General features: G+C 40.2%; 2 protein-coding genes across 3 annotated transcripts in view; both read right to left on the bottom strand.

The window, feature by feature from the left end:
- RB195_014141 (uncharacterized protein) overlaps positions 1 to 26,927 on the bottom strand; it is a gene marked incomplete at both ends in the record, with an annotated part of 42,708 nt that overhangs the window by 413 nt on the left and 15,368 nt on the right. The window contains 4 exons of one of the 2 annotated variants that reach the window (XM_064204279.1): positions 6,677 to 6,748; positions 14,358 to 14,418; positions 15,085 to 15,154; positions 15,373 to 15,453. In XM_064204279.1, coding sequence (XP_064060161.1) covers positions 6,677 to 6,748; positions 14,358 to 14,418; positions 15,085 to 15,154; positions 15,373 to 15,453 — 284 coding nt within the window. Of the gene's footprint in view, positions 1 to 6,672; positions 6,749 to 14,357; positions 14,419 to 15,084; positions 15,155 to 15,372; positions 15,454 to 26,927 lie in introns of those variants that run through there. The other variant, XM_064204280.1, reaches the window with a different exon arrangement.
- RB195_014142 (uncharacterized protein) lies at positions 9,565 to 10,056 on the bottom strand (the record flags this gene model as incomplete). The annotated part of the gene is made up of 1 exon (XM_064204281.1): positions 9,565 to 10,056. The coding sequence occupies one exon, from the start codon at positions 10,054 to 10,056 to the stop codon at positions 9,565 to 9,567; it is 492 nt and encodes a 163-aa protein (XP_064060162.1).

The following is a 26,927-nucleotide window of genomic DNA, read 5'->3' as shown; positions in this document are numbered from 1 at the left end:
ATGGGTCACTGATTTTCAGAAGAGAAAATCTCAAAAAACTGTTTGAATTGACATTGATTTTTGGCCGCTATTATATCTTTTTATACAACTATACCTGACTTTCAAGTTTCCGCAGAAAATTCTTTTGACCTTTTCATCTTAACAAAAAAAAACGTTCATAGTTCTCTTTCACCTCAATAAGCCGTACTCACTCAAAAAGCCGCAAACAGCAGAAAAATCCGTTGCAACCTTCAAAATCCAATCATCTGTAAACATTCGTGCATTTATTCATGCGCTGCAACCGAAGAAAAAGTTTCGCTCAAAGGAAATGCCCGTTCAAGACTAAAAAAAGATACAAAACGTATCCCGAAACAAATTGATAGATATGTTGACACTTTCTGGGATAATTGAAAAGATTAATGATCGCCTGCTCGGATATAAACGTAAGTACCTACATAGGCTCCGATGATACGAACACAAGCTCTCCTCTTATGTGGTTGATAAAATTTTCAATATAAACATCCCGAAATGCAGACACCTCATCTCATCAATGTCGGCGCCCTTTCTTCCTTAAAAGAATCTATTCCCTTTTTCGAAAGTCTGATCGTTATTCATCTCTCTTCGTCACTGAGAAATGGGTTCTCCGAGGCTACAGAAACCAATTCCTGAGGGATGAATATCAGAATCTAGCCATCGAAGGTTTTTTTGAAATTAAGTCATTCGTTACGATGAAATCGCGCCTTAGATTTCCAGAATATATCATTTCCCAAATCTTCAATTGTGAAGAGTAAGGTGCGTCTGGGGACGGGTGTAGTGTTGCGGTTAGAGGTTGCACGATCGATCGGAGGTTCGAATCCGCCCTAGTGCTCACCAAGCCTTTCATCTCCCCCGCGGTCAAACAATTAGTACCAGACTTATCTGGGAGGATAAAAACACTGACTTGACACATCGGCAAGTCATTGTATAGGCCAGTTACACGTTCGTGAACCTCAAGCGATTCTGAATAAGTGAACGTGGTGGCGCATTCCAAGCGGCTTGATTAACGCCAGAAACTTTATTCTTTATCCTTTATTAAGGTGCATCTAGATAGTTCATAGTTAATGGATTTGGAGGCGCCAAGCTTCAAAACCATTACTGGCTACAAGTGGAAATATAACTATGTGATTAGCTGCGTTTTCTCCTTCAAGAGAAGTAAACAAGAGGGAACAGGCAGGGAGAAAGCCAGATATTTAGCTGTGGCAACGTACAGAGAGATCTAAATTCCTTAGCTCATGGTAAAGTAAAAACTGAACTTCCTAGAGTATGACGCTTCTACTCACCCAAGACACTAAATTCTTGCTTTTGTTTTTTTTTCGGAAGTAAATATAGTAAAAAAACAGTAGATAAATTTCACAGAAGTGATTAACCCAAGAAAAATGTATTCTTTTGGAAATGAAGCATTGGTATGCCCATGGTATGCCACAATGAAGATCTTCACGCAGAAGTCGATGTGCACGTGCAGTGCACCGGCGGATGACAACACGTGGAAGGTATGAACAAATGACACTGCAGTCAAAAGTAGCTACGGAAAATCGTCTTCGTTTCTTCGTTCATATATTCAGGAGACCAGCAGATGGCAATGTTAAGCGAGTTCTGAGGAGGCTGCCGGGTTGAAGCTGGAAGAAGCTACTTGGACGAAAACGGAGGTTCTAGAGTGAGGTGGTAAAAGAGGACCTGAGGACACTCGGGGTGGAGAGGTAGTTCATGCGAGACGAAAGGTTTCGCATGCTATGGAACAGCGATGAGTGGATTGATTCCGTGCAACCTCCTGCTGAAGATTGAGAAGCATGGGCAGAGCCATGTTCAAGGACGACACACCTCGGCGCGAGGAATCGCGCCAGGCGATAATATCAGCCGATATCGGCTAGTTAAGTCATCACGTAGTATTTTGGGTTGTGAAGCGTATTTGGTAAAAAGTCTGTGACTGGTCCATCGATTGTTCGAAACCGTCCTGGTGCCATCCAGATATTTCATTTGTCTTGGGGGGATAAGCTGACATCCTTGTGAAGACAAAAACACTGACTTGATAACTTCCGCCGCCCAACAGGTCATTGTATTACATAAGTCGAAACCCGTTCATAAAACCCCAACGACTCCGAACCGCAGTAAAGAAAAAGTAAGGCGCAACTTAAGCGGGAATCTCAAGTGTCGTGATTTGTGAGTGTTCTGTTTTGGATCATATAACTTGACTTATTTGACTTAAAAGAAAAGTGGATATTACGCTCTAATCCGCATCTTCGCCGGGGTCCGTGGCCCTTAGCGTATCCAGCCCATTCTTTTCAATCTTCTGCCAGAGCTCGCATAGAATCTACCCATACATCGTCATTCGGAACTAGTAATTATCTGCGGAAATAAAATGGAAATCAAACTTCTAGAGCCACAACAAGTTGAAAACACGTCATCCAGTCTTATCTTTCTAGTTAAAGATGCAGTATTCATATGCCGGAGACTTCAATATTATCAACTACGTAAGGAAGGTATTATAAGTCTGGAGACAAGTAATAATCGTTTGTGCTCCCTTTTCTGGACTTTTTTCCTTTTTTTTCTGGAGGCCCTTTATTAATCCACAAATTTCTCAGAAATGTGATTATTTCAACAATTCACATAAAGTGTGCTACTTTGGATTTACTTCGAATTAATTTTTTTCTTTTGCAGATTAATATACAGTCAGAATGGCAAATGCAATCAAAGATACATAAGTGCATAAGTCGGATAAAAAGGACGCGAATTCTATGGATTACTGATCTCCGTGTGGGCGTTTACTTAATTCACGAGTTAAATTGTTCTGATTTCTCTGTACCATTTGGATTGGAGTGAGAAGAGTATGAGAGGCATTAAAACACAAATTATCTTCTTAAAAAAGTCTTTGTGCACCGGAGGAGAGCCGAATTCTCTACACTTCATTGGGGTGGGTTAGTCTGAGCTAAGAAAAAGTTGCTTGAAGAATGACACAGAATGAGACTCTCAGACTTGTGCATGAGGAAGATAGAGACGATGGAAAAAAAAGTCAGCGATAGAGCAGCAGAAGATTTTCTGCTGCTGTCCATTTCAACGTCAGAGAAAGTCCTGAGCAGGGCGACTGGCAGGCCGGAGCTGTAGAGAAAGGAGGTAATGGGATATCTTGATATAATGAGCACACTTGCTCTGGTGGACAGTGCAGCGGCCAAATTGTCGGCAAAAAGAACTTCTAAAGAGTAACGAAACTTGAGAGAGACTTGAAATATGGCACAACAAAACTATGTTCAGCCCGAGAATGCTTAATGTAGATAAATATCCACCAACAGAATTGAAGCATTTACCCCTATGAAGGAGCGCAGTTGTGTAACACTACGAAAACTATCGATCAGTCCTGCTGGGAAGAAGCTGTAGTCCTTTTGTGAGTTTATCCGACCTCATTATGCCTTTCGCTTCCGCCTCATTAACTGGTTTTTTTTTTGTTTCCCAAACGCAAGATGTTTTTAAAAGGGAAGATTTTGTCCATGTACAAGGTGTGGAGCAAAGAAAAACAAGAAAAATGAACGACAGAAGGACCAATAGGCATGAAATTCAGGCTCAAAAAACTGTTTTGAGCAGTAGGAGATAACCAGGCGATCGGCAAGCATACCGACCGTTCCCATAAGCACATCGATGGTGGTCAACGTTTAAAGGTGTAAAATGAAGGAAACTTCTCGCAAACAATTCCAAGCTCTTTGAACAACCTTAGGTTCAGCTTTTAATACTGATTTCCTCTGATATCTCAGAATAAAATGTGAATTTGATAAGGCACGCAATCCCTAACGTCATGTTTTTAAATTAATTTTCTCAGCTCTTTTTCTGAAGGGATAATAAGTTCAAGCAAATGGAGAGATGCTGGGTTTCTCTGGTCTGTTCTAGTGCTTGCGAAGCGCTTATCAATGATACTTCTTCGCTGACCGCCTTTGTCCTCTTCTTCCTTTCGATTCTTCAACACGAAAAAACTTAGGAAAAGTCTGGCGCCATATCGATCAATTCAGGACTGAACTCGAAATAATTTTACAGCCGCCGCTGATGGACGAGTGTTTGTGTTTACCATATCTCAGAAAGTAAGAAGTGTTCACCGCATCGTTTAAAAAAAAGTCGGGATATTTTTAACACGGTTTCAGCAGAAGATAAGAAGAGCAAAAATGATTAGTCGCTACTCTTTTTAGGCTTTCTGCAGTTTCTCCCACAACTATATTTGAAGGAATTTGAACTGTGTGAAAGGGGAAAAATTGATCAAGTATTTCACCACAATTCCTTAACTATTCCAGCACTAACCGCAAATGTATGCAAATGATCGGAGCAGTAGAAAAAAATCTCTAGCTCAAAGGAGTTTTCCTCCTCGCCTTCGGGAAAATAACGCCCGCAGATATCTGTTTCGAGAGGGTGGATAGCAAGTGATGCGGTTGAAGACGAAGCACGAATCACATTTGTTCCGCATCGTCAATGAAGACACTAGTATCACTCTACTGCTGAAATGTCCCTGCGAATCAAGAAATCTTGTAATAGTTGCTAAGTAAGAAATACAGGATATTGTATCCAGAAATATCCCAATTGATTAGTGCTGAAGCACTGCGTAGTTGTTCATGGTGACAGTCACACATATGTAATGGTAGAGCAACCGACTGCGAAGCAATTCAACCGTAAACACTAATTAAGATGCACAGAAGCAATAACAGGTATCTCCCTAGTTGATGCTTTCACAAAACTTATTTTGCTGCTCTGTGTACGCCAAATCTAACTTGACGAAACCCATCAAATCTATTTTTTGCAAAAAAGAAAATACAGCGAAAAACGGGTAGTGCCTACAGGAAGTCCTTGCGAATGCCCAAGAATGCGGACCATCCAATCAAATACCAGGTGTCCCACCTAGTATCGCATATCTTTCTGTCATTGGCTCCATTTCCGTCAGTCATCAGTGAAATTCAAGAGTAGAACTTATGCCCAACTGGTGTAAACCACCATAATACCGTGCAATGCCGCCGAGCAAAAGAGTAAGCATGACCTCTCTCTGTCCGCAGTTAAAGGCAGAAGGAACTCCGTCAATCTAGGGAGTAGCCTTATAAGTATTGGATCATCCCATAGATAATAGAGTGGCCTATACTTTTTTCATTTCTCAAGGCTGACATAGCCTCTCTCTCACCCAGGAAAACTTTAGTTTCTGCAGCTGATAAAACCGCGTTATTTTTGGAACGACGTTATACAGCATCTAACCAAATTTTACGGATTCTTTTCTCTACGAGCTTTCGCTTCAATCTCACTTTTTCATCCAATCAAATCCAGTGCTACAATCGAATGTGATACAAGAAATGCAATTCAGTTTAAAAAAGCGAAAATTATTGAGAGGAAATCTGCAGTTTTATATAGATGAGAAGATGAAGATGCCGCAGACATAATCTCAGGAATTTTTCAATTGTTGCATTGTTTGCATTAGTAATGCTTTCTTTTCCTACTCTTTAATGATGTCCTTACGCATTTTGGCAGTTTCGTCTGTTCTAGAGATAGGTAGAAAGAAAAACTTTGCTCTAAATGAGGTAGTGCTATTTCTTTTAGCTAGACCAAAGCTACTTCTCCGGGCGCGGAGAAAAAAGTGCTGCTCATTATATTGTATCAAGCACTGTTACTAGGACTTGTCACAGTTTTAAAAAGTAGAGAATCATCGTGAAAATCCCTAGAAAACTACTGAAAAAAGGACATTAAGATTCTTAGAGAAGTTGGCAGCAATCCACATTTAACTCTCGATGTTCGAAAAGATCTGGCTAAACTTCCCAGATTCGATTTGCGATTCTCTTCCGTTCAATGTAGGGGCGGTTTTCGCAAATGGTCTTTACGTCAACGCGTCCTTTACAGAGACTGCGGATTGTTACGGGGTTTTCTACCAAACAATCCACCAGTATATTGGTCGACATCGGATCATCCTGGTAGACACAGAGAAATGTCTTCTAAAATTTAGACGGACATTGACTGTTAAATGATTTCCGCCAACTTTTCTTAAGATTTTGAGATCAGCATGTTCAGCAGAGTTTTCTTTGGCCCGTTTCTTCAGTGCCTCATTTTAGAATCCTCTTCAAATTCTCATCCTCGCCATTCTTCCTAATTTGTTCACATCCACCGGTAATGTTCGAACTTCACGCTCAGCCTCTGTAATATGATAGGAGGCTTACAATGAACTGTCTCATGAACGCTTCCAAGAGTTTCATGAGAGCTGTTATCGAATAAATTTAATCTCTCAATTAATTCAATTCCTGAAGATGTCTTCAGACGTTTTCCTTGTTGCACCTTATTTTATCGGAGGTCCTTTAAGAATGTTTCCTTTACAACACACACAATTTAGATAAGGAGACAAATTTCAATTTCAAATTTCGATTTAAGTTTCTTTCGAGGAAATGCTCTACTTAACAGCATTATGTTAAGTAACATGTAAATAAGACGGAGTGACATCTTTGATAATTTCCATATATTCATATTTATTTTATTTTTCACACTTTTCATTCAATTTTTATTCATTTCATGCAAGTTTTCTTTGAGTTAAGAACTTACCCCCAAAATAGTGGAAATATTTAACTTGTTATCAAAATGAATATTGAAAGGGAAAAATTGGAAAGGAAAATTCCTGCACAATTACAGTCTATAGTTCCTCAGTGAAAAGCGAAGAACTCACAGCATCCTGGGCCCCACTGTTGACAACGTATGACCTTTGACTAGCGTCCGCCCGCGTGGCAAAACTGCATCTCTGAAATGCTACCAGCTCTATCATCGTTGCAATTTAAGTAATACTACAGGAGTTCTACTAACACAAAAAATAGTTCACTGATAGTTCCCACACATCTGCGAGTGTGGAGTGTTATGGCACACTGGAGAACGTTAAGTCCGGTTTGAAAACACCGCCAACAAATAAATAAATAAATAAATAAATAAATATATATATATATATATATATATATATATATGGATCAATACAAAATATTAACGTACAACGGAAAAATGATCGACAATTGCTGGTAGATAATGTCAAAAGGTTAGAAAAATGGGTAGGAGAGGGGGGGGGGGGCGAGCGAGATGAAAGGACAAAAAACAGCAAGTTGAAGTAGGTCAGAACTCCTGATATTAGCTGGGTAGGCCTGTCGTGACAGTTACGTAACAGGTACACAAGTGCATGATCTCCCTAGTTCGGTGGGAGACCCATTTCTGGACGATTGCAGATGTCGAAGTGATCTTAAGTATTTCGACGAAAACTGTCAAATTTAGCGCCTTCAAACATGTGCAAAATGCTTTTTCTGCAATAAAACTTCAGCTAAGTAAACTCCATCCAAGAAACAAAAATGTAGTTGTAACATTTTAATGTAAGGTAACGAATTTCCTACGCTTCTACACTTTGGACTGTTTCGATATGCTTCCTTCTTAAATATCTGAAAGTCTGAAATCTTCTCATTTCTCAACCTTTCTATTTCTAACATCACCAACAATCAGAACTCCTGACACTTTCCTGATTTGCTAACGAGTTTATTCTAGTACATTCAAATACATAAGAACAACATGTAATATGAAACGCTGATGTTTCAGAAAAAAGTCCATATCCGATTTCTGTGCTAACGGATTCTGCGCTACTTCTAGCTAACGGAGAAAAACTACATATGTTGCAGGTATATGTATGTCTGCTGCAAGTCAATTTTTCTCAGGTAACGCGTCCGCCCAAAAGAAAATGGAAATTTATTTTAGTTTCGATTGATGTGGTAACCAAACTTGAAGATTGGAGACCCTTCCAAGAACTCCTATCGTCTGGTGTGTTTCCAGGTCTGTTTTTCAATGAGTATGAGGTTATCTATTATTTTTGGAGTTTTCAAAGCGATGATGTCCTATTGAGGAACTTAAATAATGATTAGCAATTGAAATATCAGGTGGAGCAGAAAAATAATTAATTATAATCATTTTTGGAGCCAGATATTGTTAACTGGTTGTGGTGGCCTTCTTCGAACTAAACGCAATCAGGCATTCAGGTGTACGCATTGGGAACGTGCGAGCTATGTAACTTGCACTGTTATATGGCGCAAAGTTACCATACATTGCAAAAATGTGCTGTTGCCCAGCGTGTCGCCAAAGCCTGTAACCTGAAAAGTCAACTCTTCAAAGGAGGATGGAATCTTTGACAACAGTCATTCGTTTCGTCAACTGCCCAACACTGCCGAGTCAACTCCAAAAAGCCGCCTGGATTAGACTTCAACGATATCTCTGTGTGCCCTTTACTGCTTTAAAGGAAAACATTGTCAGTAAAGGAGACTACACTATCTACTGCGGATATGCCGATGAAAACAAGATAGGAGGCTGCGCGATAGCTGTGAGAAATGACTACAACAAAGTAGTTAAGGAAGTTAGCTCAACATCGCTTAGATTCGCCTTTGTATGACTTCGAGATCGCAAAGAACGTGAACTCTGGATCTTAGAACTATTACGCAAACTGCTAAAAACAGAAGTGGACGCTTTCTGTGAAGAAGTCAATGCGCTAATGTCCAAAATATCCATCCAACAGATGGTCAGAAAGGTTGTTGGAAACGAATCGAATGCAGGGATGAGACTTGAACAACAATCCGATGTGCTATGAAAAAGGTATCATCTAGTGATACACACGTCAAACAACAACATCGGACGTATTCGCCTGGGCGTCATGTGCGAACAGAAGGGCCTCATCATTGCTTCTACATCCAGGAGTAATTATCGATCCCATCAGCTTAATGTGGCAGAGATGAACCTCCTTAACGTCTGAACTGCAGCGCAAGCGTGAAAAAGGTGAAAACTCTTAGACTTCAACTTGGATACGTCCTGAAAGAGTATTTGTCAGTCGGATATTCGAACATCTAGAGCTGTTTAGACTCTGATCACCATCTAGTCCTTCGCCTTAAGATACGGTTCCACGAAAAAAATCGAGGACTTCCACTTTGACCCCAAATCGACGTAGGAAGTCTGAAGGACGAAGAATGCAGAACGAAATTCCGTCAGCGTGTGTCAATTTATGATAGAGTACGGACAAGGAAGAAGCTTTGCGATATGGATTTCTTTACGAAGTGCATTCAGGACACTGTAAGGGAAGCACTTCCGGTTCAAATGCCGCCCAAAAAGTTTGCCTTTGCACCTGCGAAGACAAGATCCACGTAGTACAATTCTGTATCTGTCGAACATAACACTGGTGATGTCAACCTGGAAAAATGTCTGAGAAGGAAGTTGCTTCGTCAACGGCAACAACAACGACAACGAGTAGATGTCAAGAGCGGAGTAGCTTGAAAACGCGTGGATGAGCAAGAACCCACGAAAAATTACGTTATACTAAGACATCACAGCGGCAAAATGAGAAGATGTAGCCAGTCTTCAACACTGCCAGTGGAGTGGCTGTCGGGAAAGCAACCCTATCAGGTTGGAGAGTTCACTTCAACGGTTTGCTTAACCGGGAAGCGCCATCAGCTCCTAAACTCGAGCACGTTCATAGACCGATATATGCGGTAACCGTGGAACCACTGACCAAGTCGAAGGGTGATATCCTAACCTGTCCTAACGGTGTTATCGAACTCCCTCGCCTTTTACCAGTTCCTTGATACGCACGTTCAGCATCCTTCCAGTTTCTCCAATATAAATGGCGTTGCACGTTAGGCATTCTATTTGGTAAATAACTCCGATGTTCGTGCAATCACCGACCTTACCGAATAGACAAACCACGCAACATTCTGACACGCATTGCCTATCGTAGAATCTATTGCGAACTAACTGTCGCTTGATGCTGTCGTTTGGGATGTTCACCAACACAACATCATCTTGCAGCTGTGCTCGCAAAAGAGTCCGGTGTATAGCACCAGTTAAGGAGTCAGAGACGAAGGGGATGCACAAAGGAATTCTACCTTCACGTGGGATCCTCACTGTGTTGTTCGTAGTTCGAGATTGGGTGTTAGATTTCAATCTCGAGTAACCGTCTGAACTAGCTATGCTTGTGGCTAGTTTTAGTGATTCCTCCCGTTCTCTATCCCCTGTGCACATTGCTGTTGCTGTTTTGACCATATTTCGGATAATTGCCTTTTTCATGCCATTAGGATGGGCTGACTTTGCGTTTATCAGTATGTTTTTTCGAGCTTTCCTTGCGATACCATATCACACTTGCAATGCCATTGTGTAGTTTTATCTGAACATTCAAATAAGGCAGCCAACCATCTTTTGGTTGTTCTCGAGTGAGTTTAATCGAGAAACAAAAAAAAAGAAATGTGCACAGGGGATAGAGAACGGGAGGAATCACTAAAACTAGCCACAAGCATAGCTAGTTCAAACGGTTACTCGAGATTGAAATCTAATACCCAATCTCGAACTACGAACAACACAGTGAGGATCCCACGTGAAGGTAGAATTCCTTTGTGCATCCCCTTCGTCTCTGACTCCTTAACTGCTGCTATTCATCGGAATCTTTTGCGAGCACAGCTGCAAGATGATGTTGTGTTGGTGAACATCCCAAACGACAGCATCAAGCGACAGTTAGTTCGCAATAGATTTTACGATAGGCAATGCGGGTCAAAATGTTGCGTGGTTTGTCCATTCGGTAAGGCCGGTGATTGCACGAACATCGGAGTTATTTACCAAATAGAATGCCTAACGTGCAACGCCATTTATACTGGAGAAACTGGAAGGATGCTGAACGTGCGTATCAAGGAACATTTGGCTGGTAAAAAGCGAGGGAGTTCGATGACACCGTTAGGGCGCCACAAAAATGATAAGCATGATGGAAATGAGTTTGAAATAAAATGTACAATATTAGAGCACGAGAAAGAAATATCTGCTAGAAAGGCATTGGAAGCATTCTGGATTTCCATCAGGAATCCGTCCATAAATAACAAAAATGAGTGCTTATCAATTACCAATGACTTCTTGCCGTTCGTAACACTCTGTGAGCTATAAGATTGTCCCACATGCAGTTTCTTAACGTTATCCACACATCAGTACTTAAGGATACTGCACAGTGTGTAGATCTCATTCGTCTTGGTGACAGTCTTTAAGAACGCGGTTGTTTACCAACCCTGCTAGTCGGTGAAACTGGTCAGTTGTTTTCCTTTTAAGGTCTTGGGTGGTGTACTTTGAACAATATCGGAGGTTGGCGAGGAGAGAGGAGGAGTTTGATGGGATATGCATGGTATCAAAGACCACGAACAATTTTCAGGCCTTTGAAAAAGACGAGTTTCTCGAAACGTCAGGCCAATAAAAAAGTTTCACCTAAACCCCGTTGACATAACAAGAAAACATAAATACACTATTAAATGCCGAGGTTTCAAGAAGAGAGGACTTGGAGGTTGTTGGACAGCAATTCAAGCACTCATTTATCAGTGTCGTGATTGCCTGTGAGTCCGTAAATGTTGGTCAGTCCGTACATGTTCAAGTTCTGTGCAGTTTTTGAACAGCCTACATCGCGACATCGTTTGAGACGTACGTTTAGGATGACGTGACGTCAGAGGACTCTAATACACATTCACTTCCGAACGAGGAGGCGCGGAATTGTTTAATGAAGCTGTTAAAGCTATTAGCTAGCTACATATTTGAGCGGCTGATATAGGATTATGTTGAGCAGCCAGGAAATTCTATCTGTGGGCCCCAATACCACTAGTGATAGGTCCCACTTTAAAGTCATCTAGTTAGTAATTCGAAGTGAGGCCATTTCCAGAAGTTTGCGTTATCAAGTCTAGCGAATGAGGCAAGCATTAGCCAGTGTGTTGTTGTTGGGTTTGCCTGCCGTTTGGATGCCTTCTGTAGGTGATAAGAGGCTTGAAAGAACAAATCACTAATGGCTACGATTTTTTAGGCTCTGACGAAGGCAAAAACGCCGAAACGTTAGCTGTTAATAAATATCAATACCAATGTTGGCCACTGTTCAATTAAATAAATAAAAAAAAGCAGTTTTTCTCAATCAAGGTTCATAGAGGTTTGAAGAGACTATCATCTGCCTCTCCTCCTAACCTTCGTCGACTATGAGAAAGCCATTGACAGTATACTGTTGACAAAAGTGTGGATGTGTAGTACATGAGGACGTTACGGCAGTATTGATAAAGAAATCGCTTGCTTGGAAAAAAGAGGCATAAGTATGGGTGTTACGGAAAGATTCCTTTCAAACCTTCGTTTCGAAGAAGGGGTCGCTCATTTCTCTACAGGCATCAACGGGACTGAAGTTACGCTCGGTAAAAGATTTGCGTTGAGTAAAAAAAAGAAACCACTCTTCATAATGACGTTCCATGTGAGGGAGAACAAATGCGAAATCGAACTCCAAATAGCGAAGATTTCTTTGTGCACCACGGATGTCTCATAGCATTGGAAAACGTAAGAAGGAAGAATTGAATTAAACGATGACATCACATAGTATAGCTTCGCACCCATAAGGGAAGCCAGGGACAAGCTGCCCTACGAGTCTCATCGAGCTTACCTGCTTGACTCAGGAGTTCTTTCGGGTTCGCCCCATCTCCAATCACAAACCTGTCCTCTATGTATTTCGAAAGTGAATTATACTCGAGCGTGTGGAGAAAAGAAGCAGATGAATGAACCAAAAAAAATTGAAGTGGACCCCAAGTGAAGTGGTCTTCGAGAAAGGGCTTTTTTTTAGAGCATCTGTGACCGGTTGAGACTTCAGGTGGTTGTGGTTTAATGATGTAGGTCTGTTCAAAAGTGCCCCAGAACTTAGAGATTGCTTGGATAGCGGACTAACTGAAGAGGAGCGAACTGAAACAATAGAAGCAGAGGCTTAGGTGTTTAATTTAGCAGGGACAACCGATGCTTCAACTGGCCATTGAGGGCATGATTTTCGTTGAATTGTTATGCTGCCGTAGTTTTCTTCAAAAAATGAGTTTTCGGGGGATCCATTCCACTTTCCATGCATTGATCACTGGCAGACGTGAGGCAATAGAGGGCTAAAGTGTCCCGCGAAAGCAGTGGAAATCAATGGAGATCTGATCGTGAAGTATGTCAAAAACTACTCACATTTCGGATAGATGAGTGTACGAATAACTTGAAACAGGAGAGCAGTTTGAGTGGAGCATGGCCTCACGAAGCAATACTGCCTTATGAGCACACTTGTTCTGCTTCGAAATTGTGTCTCTGAGAGCGAATTGCCCTTTCTCAGCTTCAAAATGACGACTAATGAGATGTGGATCTTGCATCCACGTTAGCATGGGAACCTTCCTCGAAAAAAAGGAGCGGTTTCTTAGAAATAAGGAGATTGAAAGCACGAGCAATAAGAACCAGAAAAAACCAACTAAAACCTATATTGTTGCAGGTAGACGTATTGACAAACCTAGCAATGCCAGAGAAAATACATAAAGAGTACAGAAGTACAGATACAAAGATGCATGTTTCTTTCGATTTTTGTCAAGTTCTGTTCGAAAGAAATTGGTTGATTTCAGAGGGAATCAGGATTAAACACCTAGGACCTAGGAAATGACAATCCTCGTCCTCAGCAACAATGACTGAGCTGTAATTTGTTCGTCAGCATCAGAGCCACATAACAGGATTACAGTGGGAAATGCAAACCAGATGTGAGCATTGATTAAGGTCAGAAAACTCAGCAGTTTTTGGTGATCAAACATTACAATGTGTTTCTTACGTGCGGCTGGCGAAGTAATGTAGCAAATTAATTAGGAAATTCTTGAAGCCTCAATGTTCAACAGATCAAGAAGGATTTTATTCAAACGAGAATCTCATGGCACTCAACAAATGGATATTTGAGAAAGTTAGGGAGAAACAAGGAATGGACAATGTTTTAAAGATTCTTTTGAAAGAATTTTCCTATTATGACTGTTATTACTAACGTATGGTATGGTTTTCCTTTCGTTGATACATATTATAATTCCATCTTATTTTATGGTTTTACTTCGTCTTCTACTTTCTAGAAAGTTAACATCTCTTGTGCGTTGCTGAATAGCTATCTCTCGACAAGGAGAATTTTGTCTAACACTCCAAAAAGAAAATAGTTTCTCTTTTCTATAGTGGTGACGTCTATTTTTGTTCATATTTCACATTCATCAAGTGTTTGTGTCATCAATAATGGATGAAGAACGAGAATGGAACTGTGTCAGTGCAACTGAACAGCAGAATTTTTGACTGACTGAAAATGCAGAGTTAACGTCTCTCCTCACTGTTTGACAGCCACCATTTCCGTGGAATAGTTGAGGTTTTATTCGAGTCATAATTCTGAATTTCTAACACAGGCGATATTATGTGGTCCCAAAAATGAAGACAATTTTGCCAGCATCAAATATAGCATCATATCTTACACAAAGAAAACGCTGATATTTTGCACTAAACAAAGTGAGAAAAAAGCTAAATTTTTTGCAAACCTTAATGTTTCAGAGGCTGTTGGTAGTGTGGACATCGAACTGGAGATATTGTTGACAGAAGCTGAAAAGATCTGTTTAGATACGTTTGTTCAGATTAGAGCAGACAAATCCTGAGAGGTCTTCTTTTTAAAAGGTTATTCATCGCTATGGCACATTTTTACAATTAATCGACCAGCGTTTGCACTTAATGTTTTCTATTAGTGTGTTTATGAGATTTTTGAATGGAAATTTTATTATACTGACGTCCGGAGGCGCCCTGAAGAGCATGAAGAAGCCGGAACGTAAGGCTAATAAAGGGGGTCCAAAAATCTCGTGGGTTCACTAATAGAAAACAGACAGAAGCATGTCGAGGTTCCGAGACACGAAAATCTTTAGATTAATTGCGGTTACTTACTGTACAAGGAAATAATTTGTTAAAAGCCACGGCAATCTCCTCGTCTTCCATGTTCGGCGGCTTTTAAATTTGATTATGGCATAAACCTGGGTCCCATTCAATGTAGCTGTTCTTAGGAGGGTAAATACGATGAAAATGGAACCATCTGCAAAATGTACGGCTAAGGACTGCTAGTAATGCTCTACATTGCGATTAGATTGATTTCCTGACACAAATTCAGTGAACCGCTGGTACTCAGTTGCGGTGCCTAACCACTTTTGGAACAACCCTGTGCTGAGGCGGTAGAACATATGCAAACATGTGCCAGGTGAGGCTTTGTCCGCGAAAAGAAACCTTGGTTGGCTACCAATCGCATAAGCCACGCCCACGCATCCGTCTGACCACGTTTGTAGGATTCAGTGGACTACAATCGGTCAATCAATACTTCAGTCGATACAATGGACGGTGGGCACAAAACATTGTGAGGTGGGCGTGCAATTGTGCGATCGCATGTTGACTTTTCGGATATCACACAAGATGAAGTCTGATTGACAGGAAAACACAGAGGTGTTAATTTCAGGAAATTTGGAAAATAAGAGAAGTCGCAAAGTTTATTACATGACTTACAAGCCAATAACATACTTTAGTAACACCGTGTTGACCGTAGTGACATGTTTGTTTCCCTGCGGCTAGGACGGCTAAAGCAAACTCTGTGACTCGCATGATATTGTCATAACAATACCGTTTGAGGAGAGGCTAATATTGCGCACGAGAGAAAAATTATGTAGGTGTATCTCCAGTTTCATGTTCTCATTTAAAAAAATTCAGTCTCCCCTCTCGCTTGTGTGTGTGCTTGAAGTACACCGGGAAAAGCGTGTTTCTCGTTATACGAGGAAAAACGTCCTATATTTGCGTCCTCGCTTAGCTCATGGGAAATGAAACCACAGTAAAAAGTATCATTCTGACAAAATACTCATTTGAATTTCATCCTCGTTTTCAGGATTTCCCGGTTTTTTTTTTGCCATAATCGTTAATCGAAGAATACATTTCAAACAGACAAACATTTCGTACTAGTTATGTGGCATCAAATGGCCCCAAATGGAACGTATTCATTTCGCTAAACTTATTACATGCACAGGAGTTAGTTATTCAAAAACACGCCCGAGTCTTTTCTCAGTGCAGCTGTGACGAATGTATTTTCAAAACGAACTCATCCATTTTCAGTTTTTTCAGTTTTTGCCATTACTCTCCCAAACTTCGAGAAGTCAACTAATTTGGAACATAGTATATAGGCATGTAAATGATTTACTTAGGCTGACGATGACTACTTTAGAAAGCTTTCTTTTACATGCTAGTGAATTACACCGGAAGAACAAGTGAGAAAATCTGGAAACAAATAAGTGAAAGCATTCCTTATTCGACTACGCCACAGAATCCTCCTACTTTTTTTTAAATCAACTTTTACTTTTTTATTAGAACCAACAAAGAATGCTTCAAATTCTAGTAAAGTTCAGAAATGGTTAACCTTCTTAAATTACTCCCAAATGCACATACATCCCAACCAGTAATAGATTTTTTAGGCAAAATCTCAATTGTTTGTCTGAAAAAACTGGATGAGCCGGAAATATCGGGAGAATCATTTACCTCGTAGCCTCCATTTTTTTCTCTCCTTAGAAGTAGAGGGAGGGAGAGAGAGGTCAAATTTGCGCGAATTTTTGTTCTTGTCCCTTCAAGTTTAGATGCAAAACTCACTCTTAATTAACGCAACCTTAAATTCATTATTTTTGATAACTGCGTATTTAAGCAGAACGATCTTAGGAACAGGAGTCTTAGTATGTCTTCAGGAAAGGTATAAGAAATCCAGGGATTGAGAAGGTGGAAGTGGAACCAGGTTTTCTCAGAATAGACCTTTGATGCCTTAGCTTTTGATATGATCACTTATTGGCGATATGTGCATTTGAGTGTGAAGATCTGGATAAGAAGGAAAAGACATCGGAGGAACCCACAAAAAAAAAACTATTTCTGCATCGCAGGGTTCAATCTGCATATCTGAAGCGCCAACACGCTAACGGTTAAAAACTACAATGTTCCTGTATATCACAATATTAGAAGGTGGGGGGAGTCAGACTTCAAAATATGTTCACCTGGTCGTGCACTCTAGGCGACCGTGGTTGCGGAGAGCGCCCCTGCTGCACCTTCCATGGTGCGTATACAACAGGCTCAGCACGACATACAAGTTCGTGCCCCTCGAAATAATTGGTCTTCAGCAGTTGAGCGGACGACCTGCGGGGCGGAGGAGAAGTCTTCCAAACTACTAAGACCACGGAACCCTTAGTGGAAACACTCATCTCTATAGGGTGCTACAAATCTGTTTGACCCATTCAGCCTTATGTTTGAAACTTTCTCACGTGTATTATACTGTACTGATGTGTAACCGTATGTATCGGAATGCCTGTTGTAATAATCCCTATTTAGCTGATACATGCAACCACAATACGATGATATCGAAGGCCAAAGCAGCTGCATAGGAAGAGGAAGGAAAGGAAGATGAGGGAAGGGGTAGCTCCAAGGCCCTCAAAAAGGAAGCCGAAGCTGGTGGAGCCCGGTGCAACTGTTCAGACGCCCGCATGGTTCTGGCAGTAGAAGGCAACAAAAGAGCGTAACCCAATATGAACTGCTCCGGATTCAGTGCGTGGCCATCAAAGTCCGTTGACGATTGTGTGGGTTACCTTTTAAAATGTGGCATGCTAAAAGTTGCATTTATAGAAATCTGAAAGTCGAGTCATCTCTCGATTATGCGACCTCATTGGTGAGAACTAAACTATTCAATACATTTGGTCTAAGCACTACTCAGAAAAGCTGCTTTTAGCGTAAACACATTCGCTTCGTGAACGCATTGCATTGGGACGCAGGTCCTTTTTCCAACAGGAACTTTTTTAGGAATACGGCGCAACGAAACTAAATCAAGGCGGAGAGTCGAAAAAATTCAGACTTTATTACGGACTGGGAATCGAATCAGTACTGTGATTTCGAGAGCAGTTTTTGGAAGGCAATGAAGTGTGTTTACACATTGTAAATTGCTTGCGCAACACAAAGATACACGTGCAAGCTTCGTACGGAATTTTTGGAGAGGAGAGTGGTATTACTATGTATTGACGGTCAGAAAATATTGTATTTCGCAAAAACAAATTCCAAATATCTAACACTCTCAATTTCTTAGCATACAGAAGTACGTGTTTGTACCATGTGACCGAAAGGGAAGTTTTTTCGTGAGCAATTATAAACTGAATTTGATAATAATCGCGTTTAAATAGGAATGAAAGGAAACGGACAAAAACATCACAAAAAAGAATCCATGACGGCTTCGCAGCGGTCACGCTGATTTGAACTTGAGGTACGTGTATTAATTGTTTATCGCAAAAATTAAAGGCAGGATACCAAGAAATTGGCGATATTGGGATCTCTCCACGAAAAGATAGAATTTAGGATGTAAATTATGAGCGCGGCAACCCTCAATTCTCCCTAAAAGTCCTGAAAAGAGCGCGGAAAACTGTCCTCGGGCTCGAATTTTCCAACGATGCAGCTTACAACAGGCCACGTCTGCACACGCGCCGCGCCTCTAACAAGCGGACGAACGTTGATGAAGTTCCCTCGGCAGCCTTTTCAAGCAAAAAAAAAATGAAGAGGCTGCTGATGGGACCACAGCATTTGCAAGAGTGGCATGCTACAAGGTGCCTCTTAGGAAAGTTCGAAGGCACGTTCCCCACAACGTTTCCTGAGACGATTGGAGGAAGTGAGTGTAATCACAATTAATTTCCCTAGTTCAAAAATAGCGTACGAAGCAGGCTTTTGTCATTCCGTCACCCCATCGACGCAACTTATCACATTTGAAGGAACGTGGGGAATCTGCAACGCAAATGGGATTGTACGGTTGCATTCTTTTGCTTTTTTGAGTTACATTTGTTGGACTGCGAACACTGGACGATGACGGAACTGGCCGTGTTCTATCACGCAAAAACTTTTGTCGTTGGAGAGTCGGGAACACAGAACGCTGTTTCACATTCCTTTTCGAACAGTAATTGAGCATGATTACAGTCATATTCGCGAACTACACCTCTGTCCCTCTTTATTTGCAGAAGGATCCGAACATTGTTAAGTTTACGGTACGCTTCCTTTAAAGCCAGCATACCGCGAGTCTGACATTGTGAGGGAATCCGCAGAAAAATCTAGAGATATGGTTGTAGACTGGTTCGGTGTGGTTCCGCTCACCTTTCCCTAATCATCGTGAAAAAAATGGCGTAAGAACCGCTTTAGTTCCTACGAGGTGTTAGAACACTCCTCCATGAATGCGTTCTGGTCTACTCAGCAGCCTTTTTATTGGTTTCACTTGAATAGGCTGTTGAGAGAACAATAATGATCTTCGACTGATCGCACTTGGATGCGCCGCGTGCACAAGGGGCGCGCTGCGGCTGCAATCGTCGTAAAAGAAGGGCGTCTTCTGCGCCGTTGTTTGCTACGATTAGGGAAAGACGAGCGGAAGCACCTCTGATCCTACAATCTACAGCACCATCTCTGGCTTTTGCCGTGACTCCCTCACCACGTCAGATTTGTGGTACGCTGCCTCTAAGCTTATCACTTTTGGTGTGCGTTCAGCAATCTCCAAATTACAGCGGAAAACTCCTACCATTTGAAAATTCAGAATTCCTCAATCAATGCAATACTATATAACAAGAATTAATGAGTTGCAATGTCTTTATTTTCGCATTCATGCAGATCTAACTTATCTATTATTTGGAAAAGAGTTTTTTCCATTAAAAAAAAAACAACTCTCTTGCTCCGCTTCTGATCAGCGTAAGGCCGGCAGAAGGAATGCACGAACAAGTTGAAATCTTCTGCGTGAAATATTTAATATCTTACACAGCATGAAAGACAATTACTGTGAGCGTTATACCCTCGAGTGCGTGATTTTAAGTGAAGTTATACAAAAAAAGGAAAGCGAAAGGAAAGCGGCTACAATTTAGCCCCATGTTGCCACAAAAATAAGCTGAGTTAGAACTCAAACCAGAAAAGTGCAAGATTATTACATGCAAACGCCGCATTCACTGGTGGCAAAAAAAATTTGATTAATCTCCGACCTGGAAGAACAAGACAAGAGTAGATGAATGTAATGATCTGCCCCATTTACGTTTGCTGCGTTTAATGCCGAGACATTGCAATTTTAATGCTTTCAGGAAAAATAGGCATCCGATCAGTTTACATCGAAGAATGTGCAAAAAGGTAGCGTCAGAAATCGATTGCGGATCAGATTGCGGAAAAAATTGTAGAAATCAAACGAAAAGAACACTTTCATTGTGAACCAAAGATAAAAGAAATTAGAAGAACTCATCCGGCAAGAAACCTACGCAGTTCCTCTGACCACTGTACTCTTTCAACTCTCTGAAGTCTTTTCCGTCGAGTGCACTGATCCAATGACTTCGGTCGATGGAAATTCTCAAGGGAAGATGTTGGAGGTGCTTCCACAGTGGTCGTGCTCATCTTCTGCGAGAGCTTGTAGCTGAGTAATAGCTGACAAAGACGTGGGAACGTTACTCGGACGATGTAGCATCTCCACGTAGCGAGCATTTTATGAATTCAAATGCCTCATCACAGAGGAAACAACAACTAAGTACGCAGAGGAACGAAAAACGAAAAACATTTGATAAGGAGAGTTGAGTGGTCTTGTCGGATGAAGAGCAAAATAACGCCACTCAAAAATGAGAAAATGCATGGGTTAAGGTTGCTGAGTTGAGGAAAAAGAGTTGAGCAGCTTCAAATGAATCAGTCATACTCTTTACAGCTGTGAGCAAAACTTATGAATATATTATAGAAATGAAGGCGGGAACGGTGGAGTAAGACAATGAAGGAGAGGAAATGCTCAATTTCCATACATCTCGAGAATAACAGAACCAAAAAGTGATGAAATAATAGATGCTAATACCGTAATGGAGCGAGCGTCGTTCATAAAATCCATAATTGCTGAACAAAGCAGAACTTCCCTTCCATGTATGTCATCAACAATGGTGGTTAGAACTTTTTAGTGCGTATTGCTCCATCAATGCAAGAGATATACACAGTCGGATGAAAACGACCTGATGCTCTGTGTAGTTGCGTAAGCGGCTGCGCTCGAAGCGGTGCGGCAGAGCATAGGTAGGTTGGAATCGAGTGAGAACCCTTGCCAGCACCACACATCGCTACAGTTCCAGATGGTCTTTCGTGGAACCAGACACCTAGCTCCACCTCACAGCTCGGAGCACAGCCACTTACGCTTAAAGTCGTTTTCATCAGAATATTGAAAGAGAGACAAGGAATCAACATCAAAATTCAAAAGTTATATTTTAAAATATTGTCCGAGAACGCATCATTACGCATCAACTCAAGAATGGCTATGGCTCAACTCAACTGCTACAATTTTCGTGCCATGCAGTTCCACATCTAAGCTCAGTATAAATCCCTCAGCCCATCACAACACTTCAATTCCACTTTTCTGTGTTCACGTGCTTTTGTTTGCAGGGGTTTTCTGTAGAACTGCAGCTAGTTCGCGCATACTAGTCTATACAGAAACCACACAATTATGTTTTCGTTGCTATGACTTTTTCACATAAGGAAAACTTAGTTTAATATAGTTAAGGGAAAGTGAGCGGGTTCATGTTCATGATCTACACTCTTGATCCTATCAGCTCGTAGAGAGATCTCGTCGTTTTCGGCATGTGTCTCCAGCAGCTCATTATAGTTGCCTTGCAAATTGATAGGACTTTTACTAGTGTAGATGAACTTTCTCGCAGAAGAAAATTATGCAGAACAAAACAGTGAAGCTCTCAGCTAGTAAGTACAACATGGGGAGTAAATAATTTGGAGGAATGAAAGTAGCGGTCCTGTAAAGGCTTAACTAATCAATTCATTGTTACCAGCATTTTACTTTTTATTTTTTCAAAAATTTGGAATCTCACTGTACAAGTGTGCAATGCAAGTGTTGTTATTTGCAAGTCATTAGATTGGAAAGTCTATGGTAGAAACTCAGAGAGTATTCCTTTTCCCGGACACGGCAGTTGAAAATACCAATATTTTTCTTCAAATCTGGGTCCCAAAACCTAATTTCCAAATGAGAGTTAGTTGTTACTCGAATTGTTAACAATACTAACACATTCAACGATCAAAGTTCACCAGAAAAGTTTCAAAAATTTGAAACCAGTCGTAAGAACCTATAAATCCAATGTAAAACGGTTTGTGAGAACAACTGGCTTGAGAGTCAGTTGTTTCCAAGAGGTTAATTAAACTCAACGATTTTTGTGCAAAAACATTGACTTCTCAAAATTACTGAATAACTACCAATTCTACAGCGGGGGAATCCAAATACTACGGCAAAAACCACATAGTTGCGATGTTAATGTTGCTAGAAATAAGCAGTTCCAGCAAAGTGAAACAAAACTTTGCAAATTTTCCGTTCTCAGACGATGTAGATTTCTTCAAATTTAACGTGACATTTGTAACCAAAATCAGTGAAATTAAAACTATTAGTATTATTCCGGGTAATAGAGTCCCGAACGGAAGTTAAAAACAAAAGACAGGTACTCTGGACTCTGTTTTGAAGATGTGATTGTTTCGATGCTGTCTCCAACGGATCAAACCATATGGCCATCCGTAAACTCGAACATAAGAACCGCCGAAAAGCGACTCAAATGTAGATTGGAAACAAATGATGATCAGGAAAGTAAAATCCAGATATTTGGATGCAGTTACGGGATAATGAGCTCTGAAGCGCAGAAAATAGTGTGATCTTCAGAGGTTGCATAACGGAAGTAAACGATAAGACAGCAGTTTTCACTCGAGGCAATCAATTACGCACGAATTACCGAGACAAATTACCCATTTATTTTGAATACTGAATTGGAAACACATTATATGGGTCTGGCGGAATTAATTTGGTTGAAGATTGGTTGAGGTTAAGTCATTTGCGTTTTTTCTTCTCAAAATAAGAATTGTACATAGAAGTATGTAAGATGTATTTCCTATCCGTTATTCAATTTCTAATTCTACAATAAACTGTTGCTCTTATTCCTTAATTTTACTAACTCTTGCTTTTTAGATCATTAAAGTGGAGTGTCAAATGCAATGCAAAATAGGGGATTTTTGAGCTGAGCTAAAATTGGCGCTGTTTATGAAGAAGGAGCAACGCTTGTAAAGAGCGTTTTTCACATGCATAAACCAGTAGAACAAAGTGCGGCGGGTCGACAGAAAACCCTTTTTCTGCAGTTTTTTTTTGTTGAAAAAAGTGTTGCTATTTAATTGGCAGTATCCTATCTATTTTGTTGCTTTTCCCATAACTTCCAGTGATTTCCCAACCATAGGTTAATGGATTCGCTATTCCTCCTATTGCTTCCTGGCATAATCTTTCTTGCGTTTTTAAACGTTTTTTTTTTCGGTTCTTTCTAATTCTTTTCAAGATTTTCCATGCCCCACTCGACGTCCTCCATGCTCAGCACAAATCTCACAGGCAACGTCCTCCAGAATTAATTGCAAAATACGGAATGTGTCGAAAATGCTGTGTTTTGCCAACTTGACACTTTATTTTAAAGATTTGAAAGAACATGAATCAATGAAATCATATAATCTGTATTGGAAATACTCGTAGAGTGGGAACTCTCTATCGAAAAAACCTTCACATTGTGGGAAGACGCTGTGTTTCTCTGTGTACTTTGGGTTTTGAAGAAAAAACGCTACCACTAAACGTTAATACAAACACTGCTACTTTGCAACCCGATTGTGAAGTATCCTTATTCACTTCTTTCAACGAGAAATTTCCATTATAGCATTTCACATCAAGCGAAAGCAGAAAACTCTCTTCTCTTTAGTAGCTAAAGGAAAAATAAAAAAAAATAAAATGGAGAAGCAAAATTACCAAAATTACAGAAAAGGGCAGGATTGTGTCTAACTAAAAATAATGGAAGTTAATCGAATGCATAGGTCTTCTAGTCTATTGTGTTGTAAAATCTAAGAAGGAACTTTGCTGTTTTAGGAAAAGAACAAAACCTTTCTCTGAAAGAGCGACAACGTATGGGTAAGTATAAGAGGAATATCTTGATTAGTATGAGTTATGGTAAAAAGAAGGACAGAAATACGGGAGTTAGGAATATTTCCAGTTTTCCATTGATCCTAAAAATTAACTAGAGAGCATCTCCATCATCACGCTATTCAACAAGTGCGGAGCAATTGTTAACACTAAGTTCTTTAAATAGTGTCAAAATGCTAAAGGAAGCTTTTTTCTTTTTACTTTATATATTTTATTTTATATTTCATACATATATTTTTTCTATTTCAATACACGTACTTAAACATTAACAACAACACGGAAACTTTGAATAGCCAAAAATACTGACATGAAATTGTCCTACAAACAACTGTTCTTTTGCTTATTTTCTTTGATAGAAATACTTTCAAAAGGAGAGACTGAGATCCGAAAGAGTGAGTTAAGATAAACAGGAATTTTTTCAGTTTTTCTGGAGTTTGACCACCTGCTTGCTCACCAATGCTGTTTCCTCTATCACAATTTGTTGGCGCACCTTTGAGTGTGAAAAAACAATGGATAAACTTTTAATATACGTAGTATCTTGTTTAATGCAGTAAATTATTCGCAAAACTCCAAAGTGGAACTATACTCTGATAAAGATGCAAGAAAGGAGGATAAAGAGGCGTTAGATTAAAATATTGGATTGTTCCGCCGGTAAACATAATATTTAAGGCGAAGGTGACATCAAATGAAATACGAATGTGTGAGGTGCTTCAGTCCAGATCCTCAAGCGGAGATCCAGAGCTGCAATGATGTCGAGCAATAAAGGCGACGTACGTCGATAAAAGCAATCATCAAACAGGAAGAGGTCAATTTTTTTTCGTTTCACTCACGAAGACAACCCGCGGCGAAAATTCACTTATTTTGCACCGGATAACATTATTCAGGGAGTAACTGCGCAAATATTCGACTTCCACGAAACTGCTAAACAAGCGTTAACGTCAAAAAATGAATGAGAAATCAGAATGAGAGGTTTTATATTTGAATAAAACAATTTTATAATAATAATAATCTTAAACCACTCAGGACCTCCCAGAGAATTGAACGAATTCAAGAACTGCATGTAATCAGCCCAAGAAAAGGGTTTCACTTCAAAAAGTAATTATTAAATTGTCAGAATTGGTCACTCGATCCTGATTAATATGACAAAAATCAATACATACTACATATTTAATGAGGTGTTCTTGAATCGAGTATTTTCTGGTTTCTCTGCGAACTCAACTCATTCACACGTGAAGTATGCATCGCTGCTAAAAAAATCTTTTTCACACTTTCCTGCTGCAAGCTTAGCGACCTGAAAATATTCTTGTTCAACACAACGGCATCAGGAAAGTTCATAAAGAAGATCATCAGTGGGCAATTTTGCTTCTGATAAAAATTAAACGTCAGGATAATGGGTGGTTAGAAAATCCGCAATGGACGGAAATAGACAATACATGAGCAGATGCAGAATCGATATCTCGTAGTTGGGTGCAAATTCACAGGTCAAATTTTTCAAAATGACGGTTATTTTGCAGCTGACGGGAGTGACGTTTCTAAACAAAGAGAAAATCTGCCTGTTTGGTTGTTAACTCCGCCCGCAACGAAACCTCATTCATGTCAAAATTCTGACAACGTCAATGAGTTTACGTGGGATTTGAATAAAATTTGAATTTCATGTTCATTTAAACACAAGAATGACCATAAACGACTCAATACAAGGGTGGGATGATTCTCGGAAATAAAAAGGTGTCAATCTTGTGAAGAGCCTTTTTCAGGCAGTAATCTTCAACGAGAAAATTATCTGCATAATCTTCAATCAAGAAATTACAAAGGAGCTAGTTCCGCACTAAAAATAAAGTGCAAAAAAACCGATGTATTGCTGCACAACTGCGGTAGTACGTGGATAGGCCACTCAGCCACTGCGAGATATGTACATGCATGTGGCTCTCAGGTAAATCTGATGCTACTGACACGTGGTTAAACGGAGATTAGGAAGAAAATTCCTAAGACTATTTATAAATTGCAGAATCTTTAATCCTCTCACAAATCCAGGAAATAAACAAACACGTAGAGGAAATATGGAAATGTATAACTGCTTACATGACGTTTTTAATGTATGTTTATAATAGTTAAATGACGATTCTGCTTGAGGAAATGCACTTTAGTGTAGTCTAAGAAAATCGAAAAGGGAGTGAGGTTTTCAAAAGAATCGCCCAACTTTCCTGGAAAAGATCTACTGTGCTTATATATTTTCGTGTTGTTTACTGCACTTCGATAAAATTCAGTAGCCTCATTTGCCTTGCTGTGTGGATCATCCTGTCATCTATGAATTATACTGAACACAACAAACTTTTCGGAGTTAAGAAGTAAGGAAAACAGTAAAATCGCGACAATATGGTCTGAAACTTACTGCCGTCGATTTGAATATCATTAATTCCCAAAGAATTGTGTACAGGTCTTGATGCCAACTGAATCACTACCAACTAATCCGCTTAAATCTCCTATAGGATTAAAAATAGCTGCGGTAAATGGGCCTGTATAAAGATGTAGTTTGTTACAATTTTATCTTCGACAAATCTTTGTTACTCATGTAGTTGTACTACCTTAGCTTGAGTTTACGACGAGCACAAAATCTGTTCATTGCGTTTTAATGACAGACACCCAACAAAAAGTAAAAAAAGCGCTTCCAGACGTTGAGCAGAATATAGCAGTCTGCACGTCACAAAGCGCAAGCGTTTCACAATGTCTCACTTATTCCTTGAAAAGTTCACCTGGAGTTCTTGCGCGGTACTATTGCACCGCAGCGTATCACTTCGACACCGTAGGACCCACCACACCCCATTTTATTGCTTTCTGGTGCCGACGAACCAAGCTGACGCCGTGGAACCCGTCTCACCCCTTTCCGGACATCCGTAGCTGATACGGACGAGAAAGAATAAGCCCATCATTATACAGCATGACATTATTCCATACTTATACTCTTTGCAGTTACATGGGACACAACCGTCTCGAATACGACCAATCCCTTCTCCTCTCTCCCTTCATCATCATCATCTTCTCCTTTTTCTCCTTTCCTCCAATGTTGCTGCGGCAGTTCTCGGTTGCTGCCAGT

This window comes from Necator americanus, chromosome V (genome assembly GCF_031761385.1).
Source record: "Necator americanus strain Aroian chromosome V, whole genome shotgun sequence".
NCBI lineage: Eukaryota > Metazoa > Nematoda > Chromadorea > Rhabditida > Ancylostomatidae > Necator > Necator americanus.
The sequence above is the reverse complement of the archived record's forward strand: the minus strand, read 5'-3'. Positions and strand labels throughout refer to the sequence as shown.